This window comes from Rana temporaria, chromosome 1 (genome assembly GCF_905171775.1).
Source record: "Rana temporaria chromosome 1, aRanTem1.1, whole genome shotgun sequence".
In the NCBI taxonomy this organism is placed as follows: domain Eukaryota; kingdom Metazoa; phylum Chordata; class Amphibia; order Anura; family Ranidae; genus Rana; species Rana temporaria.
The window spans coordinates 309494202-309506360 of record NC_053489.1 but is presented as its reverse complement, the minus strand read 5'-3'; the positions used below and the strand labels follow the sequence as shown (position 1 = coordinate 309506360).

The 12159-nt window shown below is 49.5% G+C and overlaps 1 protein-coding gene across 2 annotated transcripts in view; it reads right to left on the bottom strand.

Moving 5' to 3' along the window:
* The window catches only part of C9orf72 (C9orf72-SMCR8 complex subunit), a 68721-nt gene that overhangs the window by 41597 nt on the left and 14965 nt on the right, over nt 1-12159 (bottom strand). For both annotated transcript variants that reach the window (XM_040358585.1, XM_040358583.1), the window contains exon 2: nt 672-1146. In XM_040358585.1, the coding sequence (XP_040214519.1) occupies nt 672-1115 (444 nt within the window). In that variant the 5' untranslated portion in view covers nt 1116-1146. The remainder of the gene's footprint in view (nt 1-671; nt 1147-12159) is intronic.

Sequence of the window (12159 nt, the reverse complement as noted above, 5' to 3'; positions counted from 1 at the left end):
TACCTAAGACCTGACCGGCGTAAGTGTTTTACACCGTCGTATTTTAGGCTGCATATTTATGCTGGCTGCTAGGTGGCGCTTCCGTATATTTATGTGAGGAATATGCTAATTAGGGAGATACGCCGATTCAGAAACGTCTGGCCGGTGCATTTTTTTACGTTGTTGACGTTAGGCTTTTTCCGGCGTAAAGTTACCCCTGCTATATGAGGCGTAGCCAATGTTAAGTATGGACGTCGTTCCCGCGTCGAGTTTTGAAAATTTTACGTCGTTTGCGTAAGTCGTTCGCGAATAGGGCTGTACGTAAGTTACGTTCACGTCTAAAGCAATGACGATTTGCTGCGTAATTTCGAGCATGCGCACTTGGATTTTTTCACAAACGGCGCATGCGGTCACATTTAAATAAAACACGCCCACATCATCCACATTTGAATTAGGCGGGCTTACGCCGACACACATACGTTAAGCCGCCGTAACCAAGGGCGCAAGTTCTTTCTGAATACGGAACTTGCGCCCTAATTTATGGCAGCCTAACGTATCTGAGATAAGTTACGCCACCCGGAAAGATACACCAATGTATCTGAATCCGGCCCACTGTTTTTGTGCAGCTGGGTACATTCTGCTCCTATAAATTGCACATAAGTATGCAAGTAAAAAAAAAAAATAGGCCCTACCTTGTGCATCCATATCCTTCCTTTTCGGATGATGTGTGTGAGGCGGGCCACACAGACTCTGTGTAGAGGCAAGTAGAAGCTCAGCTCTGTTTGTGGCAATATTACAGAGAGGCCATATGTGCTCCGATCGCCATTCCAGTTTCCATCAAATATAAGCGAAACAATGATTACCCCCTTCTCGGAAAGCACAAAAAACTTGACATCAATAGCCCCGCTCTCTGCGTTTCTCAGGATCTCGCCGTTTAAAGTGTGATTTGCCAGGAATGTAATCTCTCCATCGCTAAGCACTTCCTCATCATTCTTCGGGGCCCAGATGTGCCTTACTCGTGGGCCTAGGATGTTATCCCAGTAAGCAAAGGTGGCAGCCAACAGAGGGGAATAGCCATCTATGCTTATCAAAGTCTTGGCTACTGCTGGAGAAGGTGGAGGACAAAGGGCCGACATCTTCACATCTCAATGGCAGACAGCTTCATTCCTGCATCAGAAAGACATAAATCAGTTTTAATTGATGAATAAAAACAAAAACACTGTTAGTTATTACTCTACCCACCCCATTCCATAGTACGATTACAAGTTCTATTGTCTTGGATAATGCGATTGCTTCAGTAAACCTGTCTTCTATTTTAAGGGCTAGTTCACACCACAGTTGATGCGTTCTGGATGCATTTCTGCATGCACAGTTTTGATGCGTTATGGTGCCTCCCCCTCTTTTCTTCTTCATCTTAATTAACCACTTCCGTTTTAGAGGATCAGGCCATTTTTTACCATTAGCTACTTGTTACCCACGCCAATTCTGACACTCCGCTCCTACAAAATGCTAACCACAACATACAAGGCCATTTCACAAGATTAAAATAAACAAAAACCAAAAGGTTGACGCTGCGCTAAATTAAATATTGAATTATAAATGTAAATAGCTGCTAGCACTAAATTGTGTACAACAACTTGGTAACATAAAAAAGAAAAAAACAGTGCAGCGCTAGTGAGTGATATTGTGCTCATATAAATTAATAATAAACAAAAAAAGTCATTCTGGAATAAACTGAAAATTTAGCCAGAATAGGAAAAAACATAAAAATGCAGATGGATATATGAAGAAAAAGTCTTAAAAAGCCACGAAACAAAGTTCATATGTCTCTATCCAGTAATTTTCCTTGTGAAAGAGAAGTGGATTGTGCAGACAATGTGAAAGACTCTTGATTGATGTGAGGTAAGCTGTCACCAATACACCCGTGAGGAAGGATAAGATTGCCTGCTTACCAGATGAAAAGACTGTTTTGCATCAGTCTAATAGGGCCTGTGGGAAGTCTGGTCTCCCAATACCTTAGCCGTCAAGATAACCACGGTATAGCTCAGCATACAATCCGAAGAGTCATAAACCAAAAAAAAGAGAAGAAGGACCTCTCATAGCGTATAACGTTTAAAAATAGAAGAGGGTTTAATAAAAATTGCACTTACAATTAGGCAATATAAATACAGCATGGATAGCAAAACGTCTCCGATCTCTTGTTCCGATGCTTCTCGCTACTCGGTCAGGAAAACACAGCCGGCGTTCAGGACGGAACGCGATGACGTCACGGCACCCTACGATCGTTTCGTCGCTAATGGACTTCAACGGGGGAGTAAGCCGGATTACTCCCCCGTTGAAGTCCATTAGCGACGAAACGATCGTAGGGTGCCGTGACGTCATCGCGTTCCGTCCTGAACGCCGGCTGTGTTTTCCTGACCGAGTAGCGAGAAGCATCGGAACAAGAGATCGGAGACGTTTTGCTATCCATGCTGTATTTATATTGCCTAATTGTAAGTGCAATTTTTATTAAACCCTCTTCTATTTTTAAACGTTATACGCTATGAGAGGTCCTTCTTCTCTTTTTTTTGGTTTATGACTCTTCGGATTGTATGCTGAGCTATACCGTGGTTATCTTGACGGCTAAGGTATTGGGAGACCAGACTTCCCACAGGCCCTATTAGACTGATGCAAAACAGTCTTTTCATCTGGTAAGCAGGCAATCTTATCCTTCCTCACGGGTGTATTGGTGACAGCTTACCTCACATCAATCAAGTCTTTCACATTGTCTGCACAATCCACTTCCATTTCACAAGATTGCCCCATCTACATCACCAACCTCATCTGCAGATATTGCCCAAATTATCCCCTCTGCTCCTTCCAGGACCTCCTGCACTCCAGCTCCCTTGTTACCTCCTCCCATGCTCGCCTTCAGGACTTCTCCAGAGCCTTTCCCATCCTCCTGGAACTCCCTGCCCCGATATGTCCGATCAACCCCTACCCTGTCCACCTTTAGGAGATCCCTGAAAACTCATTTAGGGAAGCCTATCCGACGCCCACCTAACAACTGTCCCAGAGCCACCCCCATTAAATCATTCTCTGCAGCTATTACCTTTTGTACCACCCCCTCCCTTTTTAACGTAAGCTCTACGAGCAGGGCCCTTCTGTATTGAACTGTACTGAAATTGTGCTGCCCCCTCTACATTGTAAAGTGCCGCGTAAACTGTTGGTGCTATATAAATCAAGAAAAATAAGGAAAAAGGGAAAAGAAGGAAAAAATAAAAAATAAAAAAAAGAGAAAAATAAGAAAAAAATATCTATTTTGTTTTGCTGAAAATTACTCAGAACCCCCAAACATTATAAATTCTTTTTTTTATTTTATTTAGAGACCCTAGGGGTTAAAATAGTGGTCGTTGCAACTTTTTATCTCGCACGGTATTTGCACAGTAATTTTTAAAAAGTTTCATGCATTAAAAAAAAAAAAAAAAAAAAACAGCAAGCCCAATTTTTTTGCATAATGTGAAAGATAATGTTATGCCGAGTAAATGATACCAAACATGTCACGCTTAAAAACTGCACACACTTGTCGAATGCTGCCAAAACTTCGGTACTTGAAAATCCCTATTGGAAACCCTTTATATTTTAATTTTTTTTTACAGGTTACCTGTTTAGAGTTAAAGAGGAGGTCTACTGCTAGAATTATTGCTCTCGCAGCGATGCCTCACATGTGTGGTTTGAATGCGACCTACATATGCATTCGCTTCTGCGCACGAGCAAGCAGGGATGGGGGCATTTAATTTTTTTTTTTTATTGTTTATTTTACTTTTATTTTTCTATTTTCAGTTTCTTTTTTTCTATCACTTTTACTCCTATTACAAAGAAAGTAAACATCCCGTGTAATAGGAATAGTGCGTGAAAGGTCCTATTTACAGCGAGATCTAGGGTCAAAAGGTCCCCAGATCTTGCCTCTAGGCTGGAAAAAAAAAAAAAAACACAAAACACAATCCTGGCTTCCCAGCCGAGGCAGCAGCATTTTTTCAAATGCAGAGGCTGGGCGTGACATCATAAAATTGCGCTCAGCCTCCGAAAGTTATAGAGACGTCCGAAGGCCATCTGGCCCACCGGATTCTCTATGGTAAAAAGAGAAGTCCATCCTGAGCTTTTTAGGCTGGTCTTCGCCTCTGGGTCAAAGGAGTGCAATTCATTTTGCACTCCTGTGACCCATTTTCAGCAGAGAGCAGTCTGAAATCCGCTCTCTGCTGATGTCACTGCCATCAGTCAAGGCAGCGCGTCTCCCCGACTTCCAAGTCTGGATCCGCCAGCTGCCTTGTTTGATGGCAGTCTCAGCGAGCCTCCAGACCAGGAGCGATGCTGACCGACAGTGAGTTGCCCTGCTCCCGTCTGTAAGAACGATCAAGCAGCTATGATTGTTCTTACGGCAGAAGAAATCACTGGCTGTAAAGCTACAGGCATCATTCAGATATCCCCACTCAAAGTCGACAACGTTATAGGATGTCGTTGGGCGGGAAGTGGTTAGGCACTGTGCTACTGTAACTCGCGATTGTGCAGTCATGCAACACTGCACTCAAACAATATTAATATCATTTTTTTCCCCCCACACAGTTTTCTTTTGGTGGTATTTGATCACCACTGTTTTTTTTTTTTTTTTTGCAATATAAAACTAAAAAAGACCGAACATTAAAAAAAAAAAAAAAAATACAAAATATACAACATAGCAATTATCATACAATGGTATATAAACTAGAATGATTTTTTTTTATTTTTTTTTTATATACACTACTATTGGCAGGGATCAACAACTTATAATGGGAAAGCAACATTGCAGCACACAATCTGACACGGACGCTGGGGGGGAAACTAATTGCTACCGACATCACCAATGTCAACAATACAGTGATCAGTGCTAAAAATTTGCATACAGTGTGTTGCTTTTTACCAATGATCTCAGCGTTTCTCACCTCTGCTTAACAGGGATGAGAAACTGATATGGAGTTAAAGCGGAGTTCCGGACACAATTTCACTTTTTATATATAAATACCCCTGTAATACACAAGCTTAATGTATTCTAGTAAAGTTAGTCTGTAAACTAAGGTCCGTTTTGTTAGGTTGTTACAGCATTTAGACACTTTATAAAATAGAAATTGACTGGGGCCATCTTAAGTGTGGGCATCATGAAGCCAGACTGTATGACTTCCTGGATTTCAGCCTTGCAGATCTCGCACATGCTCAATAGGTTTCAGATCAGGTTTCAGCACCTGTACTGTCCAAGTCACATGATTCTTCGAGACTGGGGAGTGCACAGACTCCTGGAAAATTACACCCACTACATTCCCAGGAGTCTGTGCGGTGTAGGTTAGGAAGCTTAAGCACCTAGGTGCAGGAAGTGGGAAGATTAACTATTCTGCCTAGCAACAACACTTTGAAGGCATCTAAAAAATGTTTTTTTTTTCTTAAAGGACTAATGACATTTTTTTAAAACTACTGATGTAATGTTATATTTATGGGTGGAACTCCACTTTAACTTTCAACACAGAGTTATCGGCTATGAATGTATACAGCTGATCAGCACGTCCCGGTGAATCTTTGGCCGGGACTTTCTTACAGGCTCCTGCATCCTAAACCCAGAAGTAGGCAGCGACATAACATTACGTTGCTTTGCCTACAGAGGCTGCTTGCCTGCAGTAGGATGTGGGCGGGCGGTTGTTAAGAACATTTGCGGGGGGCGTGGCCGAGCCGAGCTAGGAGATGGCTGCCTGATTGCTGAGCTCCTGCCACCTCAGAGCCTTTATCAAACTTAGCGGCACTTTCCACCCGTCTTTTTCGGACTACAGCATGGGCACGGCGTCGAGGCAGTCCTCAGCCTCCCGTTCCCGCTCCCCCCGGGAACAAACCGACGCGCTGGAGCATACAATACCGGAGATGTTCCGGGCCGGCCGCGGGACCATGACGGCCTCCCGCCAAGGAGCGCGAGTAGGCCGCTCGCAGATCTCCTCACAAGCTCAGGAGATTGTTCTCTCCGCGACGCCACACACTTCCCCCCCGGGGGCTCTCGGGGGACCGGACGCAGTTCTGACCCCGGCATCGGCGGCTACACCGATCACCATCCTAGACCTGAAGGCGGTAGCGACGGACATCAAAGATGCACTCGCGGCGGCCATTGCAGACCTGCGCCTGGATTTTAAGGCGCTAGATGGGAGAGTACAGGCAGCGGAGAAAGCCCTGGAGGACCACGACCTTGTCCTCCAGCGCTCAACCAGAAAAATCGATGACCACACACTACAGCTGCGGGAGGTAAACCGCCATTTGGAAGACCTGGAGAACAGGGGACGCCGCCATAACGTACGTGTGAGAGGCCTCCCGGAGACAGTGGAAAGTGACAGGATCAGACAAGAAGTGACGAGTATCTTTAACTCGATCCTTCAGAGGCCCCCGGACACGCAGATCGCCATGGAACGGATCCACAGGGCGCTACGCCCCAGAGGCAAGGACACAGATCCCCCTAGGGATATTGTCTGCTGTCTCTCCGACTACGGCCTGAAGGAAGAGATCCTGAAGCAAGCCAGAGGACAGCGCCTTCAACACGGAGGAGAGCCAATTCAACTCTACCAGGACCTATCGGGAATCACTTTAAAGCATCGCAGGGACCTCAAACCCCTGCTTGATGTCCTGCGATCCGAGAACATTCGCTATAAGTGGAAGTTCCCCTTCTGCCTGTCGGCCTCCCACCAAGGCCGCACCGCAATGCTAAAAGTCCCCGAGGATCTCCCTCACTTCTTTGAAGCTCTGGGCATCCAACCAGTTGCGGTTCCTGAATGGTACGCAGTATACCGCCGTTCAGTGGGCAGATGGAACGGACCTCAGGCAGAGAGCATGGATACGCAGCCAACGAGGTACCGAAGGAGAAGATCTCCCTCAGGCTCCCGCAACTCGACCACAGCCGGGGGGCCCAGGAGCGAACGAGACCCGCTATCATCACCCGGGTCACGGAGGGCCCGGAGAGACCACTAACAACCCCGATGTCTGCCTATTACTTCTGTTACCCGCTGTGTTGTTGGCAAGTTTATTACCCCCGTTGCCATGTTGGGTGTTTTACACATGTTCTCGTTTGTCTGGGGAGACCGGTCTGAACTTTCCTGTATCCCCCAGAGACAGCTGAAATGCGCGGTCTTTTGCTCTGACTGACTGTCGCCAGGCCTTACGTTCCGAGCGGGAAACTTCCGTCCCACCCACCTTAGGGGCGTGACAGCAAAACGAAGCCCATCCTCTGACGCTCTTCGGGGTCCGCAACGATTGGACTCAACTACAAACTACATTGCCCAAGATGCCCTGCGCCAGCATACACCACCGGAACTACGGCAAAGTGCACCTCCTTCTTCCCGACGCAGGAACTGCTACCCTGGATCCCTACAACGACAAGTCTCGAGGAGAAGTGCCAGGGATACTCATCCCCCCACCGAGAGGCGGGGGGGAACCTTGCTACGAGCAAAGCAGCCGGACACGATGCCCTCATCACGCTCCTCATCTGAACTAACGACAGAGGCGCTGCTGGCACTCACACACGCCAGCTTCCCAGGCCCGGCGTACAGGAACAACATGCACGGCCCCGGGCTGACTGGAACGGTGACATCACACCCGAGTTATGGAGATACACCGGAGGGAAACGCCCTTTAGGACTGGCCCACACCACTGTCAAGGGGCCGGGGTCCAACAAGGTGGCGAGGCCCGACTGCCTCAGACCTCACACATCACCCCACAGACATTTCTCCGCAAAAGAGCTCCCTCGCCGAGAAACGTGGAAGCAGCCCCGAATGACTCTCTCACCCAGGCAGCTGCGGGAGCAAAGAATAGCGATGCCGGTCAAGACCCGAACTTTAGGATAAGTATATACACGGTGGCTCACCGCCTCACAAGACTGCTCCCGAGACAAGATGCAACCCTGTAGCGGGGTTAACATGCTAGTTAGCAGATGTTTTGCCAGATTTTTAAGCGGGATGTTCTGCTGGAGGTGGAGGGGGTGCGCGGGTGTCTCTCTCTCGCCTTCCCGCCGCGGACGCAAGTACACCGATGGCTCGGTGGCGGCCCGGCCGCGGGGAGGGGCGAGCGAGGACACACCCCGTAACATACATAGCTTTATAATCCCGCCACCACCAGGCCCCCTTAGGCTGCAAGTATAGCAGATAGTTAGACCGAGACGCCCTGCCCTCCATACACTAAGGGCCCCAGAGATGGCCCCCTTGAGGACACGCAAGGCAGACCGCTCTGGGGTGGCATACCAGGCTCGGGCATTTCTTTGTTGATTCCCTACATCCTACCCAATTGCCTTCTGGCTGGGACTTGGCTAACCCCCCCTGCGGCACCGCGCGGTGGTGTCTGGGCCTATCATTAGGCGTGGGTATCCCGTGCGGCCGCACTAAACCGATTGTGTACCTCACTCCAGATAGGTGGTGGGCCACAGTGCCCCCCACCTAATCGGTTTTATACCCCCCTCTGAGAGGGGAATTGTGGTAACCCCCCTCCCCCAAAACCTCATCCTCCCCCCCCCCCCCTACAAACACCCGCCCTTCTGCGGGCACACACCCCTCCCTCCTTCCCACCGTACGCTAATAACCACTCAGGTGGTAGTCCCGGCAACAAACCCCCCCTCCCCCTCCCCCCGATTGAACTACAACCCTAGCCCCGTCTCTGCAGAGCTCCCCCCAGAGGCCGGTTCCTACTCCGCCACAGCTCAGACGCCCCCCCCCTCACCCATTGACACGTGCATACAGTGACAATCACAATGTCGGACTCACGATCGAAGACTGATAACCCAACATTGAAAGTGATCTCGGTGAATGCACAGGGACTGAACCTCCCCGAAAAGAGAGCCCAACTCCTCCTAGCCATGCACCGGGCTCGAGCAGACGTAGTGTTTGTGCAGGAAACACATTTTAAGTCAGGAACCACACCCAAACTGCACAATACCCATTTCCCGCAAGCCCACCACGCCACGAACACACGCATCAAGGCTAAAGGTGTTTCCATACTAATAGCCAGAAATTGCCCCTTTAGAATGACTGAATCGCTAGCTGACCCGGAGGGAAGGTACTTGTTCCTGAAGGGCTCCTACATGAACCGTACGATCACACTCGCGAATGTTTATGCACCGAACTCCCGCCAGGTCCCATTTTTTAGATCAGTCTCAGAAGTGCTGACACCCTTCCAGGCAGGGATGTTGATTTTGGGGGGCGACTTCAACGTGCCCCTCACCCCAGCCCTAGATACGTCCACGGGCTCGTCATCGATCCGGTACACGGCCCTGAGGAGAATTAAAGCGATCCTCCAAAACCACAGGCTCCATGACACATGGCGCGCCTTAAATCCTTCCGGCAAGGACTACACATTCTACTCAGCCCCCCATAATCGATACTCCCGACTCGACTACTTACTAATAAGCCAGGACGACTTACACAGGTTGACCGCTGCAGCCATAGAGCCCATGTTCCTATCGGACCATCACCCAATCTCAATGACACTGTCCCTTCCCCCCTGCCACCATCGCGCGAGGGTGTGGAGGCTAGATCCGTCCCTACTCACAGACTCGGTAGTGGCAAAGGAGCTGGAGATGGCTCTTGCAGCATATTTCCGGGAAAACAACCCGGAAGACACAGCCCCTATCATCAACTGGGAGGCGCACAAGTGCGTGGTCCGAGGCCTTCTGACAGCCGCGGCTGCCAAACGCAACAAGGCACAGCGCAAACAGTACAACGATATCCTAGCGCGGATCTCACGCTTGGAGTCCGCACACAAACAATCTCAAGCTCTCGCGACATTACAGGAACTCAGCCAGGCTAGGACAGAACTCCTGGAGATTATAGGTAAAAAGATCAGACGTAGTTATGCTCTAGCCCAGAAATCCTTCTACGAACACGGCGACAAAGCGGGCAAACTGTTGGCGAACGCCCTGCAAACCAAGAGAGCCAAAGCAACCGTCTACTCACTGACGGACGACAAAGGCCATAAGGTGCAATCCACTCCCGACATAGCCAAGCTATTTGTCAACTACTACTCCGGTCTCTACAACCTACCATCCCCGACCACGCCAAAAGCACAAAGCACACGGAAAGACTTAATTGACGGCTTCCTGCGCCAATACGGCCCTACCAAGCTGACGGCAGAGGCCAGGGCAGAATTAGACAGACCCCTAAACAGTGCAGAGGTAGGACTGGCCCTAAAACAACTGAAAACGGGCAAAAGCCCGGGCCCAGACGGGCTGACTACGGGGTACTATAAGACCTACGCTGAGGTTCTAACACCCTTTTTCGTATCGGCGTTTGCCTCCTTCGCCAAAGCCCAAACCCCTCCAAGAGACCTACTGACCGCACACATTGTAGTCATCCCCAAACCTGACAAGGACTCGACAATAGTGACCAATTATAGACCCATTTCGCTCCTCAACGTGGACCTTAAATGGTTCGCCAAGACTATAGCGAACAGGCTACTCCCCTACATGCCCAACATTGTACATATGGACCAGGCCGGCTTTGTCCCTGGCCGCGAGGCAAGGGACAACACCGTAGCGGCCCTAAACATACACCACTGGCTTACCTCCACCAAATCCTCGGGGTTCTTTCTCTCACTCGACGCGGAGAAGGCGTTTGACAGGGTGGCGTGGGATTTCATGCGAGCGACCCTTGAAGCCACCAATATTCCGCCACTCATGTTAAATTATATAGCCATGCTATACGCGGGCCCCACGGCACGGGTCAGTGTGAACGGCCACCTGTCGGACGCCTTCTCCATATCGAACGGGACACGTCAGGGGTGCCCCCTATCCCCCCTGATTTTCGTTCTCACACTAGAACCCTTCCTACGACGACTCAGGTCCAACCCGACGATCAAGGGCATTGAGATCAAGGACCGGACCTATAAACTCGCCGCATTCGCGGACGACGTCCTCCTGTTCCTTCGAGACCCCCTCACGACCATCCCCAACTTACTAAAAGACCTCAATGAGTTTAAGCTTCTTTCCAATTTGCAAATAAACCTCTCCAAATCTTACGCTCTCAACGTCTCCCTACCCCAATCACTGGGGGATCTGTGTCAGGTGAACTTCCCTTTCAAGTGGAACGCTAGAGCCATCACATATCTGGGGATACAACTCCCAGCATCCCTGTCAGACCTCTACTCCCTTAACCACCTCACACTGCTCCAAGCGGTGGTGAAGGACTTGAAGGGGTGGTCCTCAAAGCACCTGTCTTGGTTCGGCAGGATCGCGGTGATCAAAATGAACATCCTTCCACGACTACTGTACGCCATGCAAACGATTCCCATCAGACTCCCCCCGGCGTTCTTCTCATCTTTCAGATCGGCATGCACATCATTTGTGTGGCGAGGCACCCGACCTCGCTTAAGCTATGACCGGCTCACAGTCCCCAAACTGCAAGGGGGACTGAGCCTCCCGGACCTACGCAAATACCATTTGGCCTGTAGCCTCACTAGAATAGTTGACTGGGCCACCAATGGGAAACGTAAACAATGGGTGGGAATAGAGCAGGCCTTCTCTCCCCTTCCGTTGTCTCACCTGCCATGGGTCTCAAAGGGAAACACCCCGCCTGACTGCGGGAACCATCCCCTCATACTCCCATCACTACAGGCCTTTAGAGAGGCATGTACCAAACACAACCTGTCGGACCAATGCGGCCCGATAACCCCCCTCAACCTGAACCCTGACTTCCCCCCTGGCATGCACCAGGCCTTTTTGTCGGACGGTTGGCCCCACGAGACGGTCCAGGCACATCAATTTTTTACTTCTGGCAGACTCATGCTTCAAACGGAACTGGCAGCTAAAACTGACAAGGCCGAGTTCCCCTTCTGGACTTACGTGCAAATCAGACACTTCCTAGACAGGACTGCCCCGAGCCCCCAATGGTCCAGACCCAACTCCCCATTCGAGAACCTCTGCTCCAGTAAGGAGCCGCAGAGACACCTTATCTCCATCATCTATGGCCTATTATTCGCAACCCACTCCTCCAAAATCCACTGGGCAAACCAACAATGGGAAAGAACATTTGCATTCAGATGTGTTTTGCCACATTCCAGATACACGTTCTACTTTTGTTGACTGCACTGGAATGCACTGTGCCGGTGTGAACTATGGCCATTGTAATCCATGTTGGTGCATTTTTAATGCAAAATAAAAAC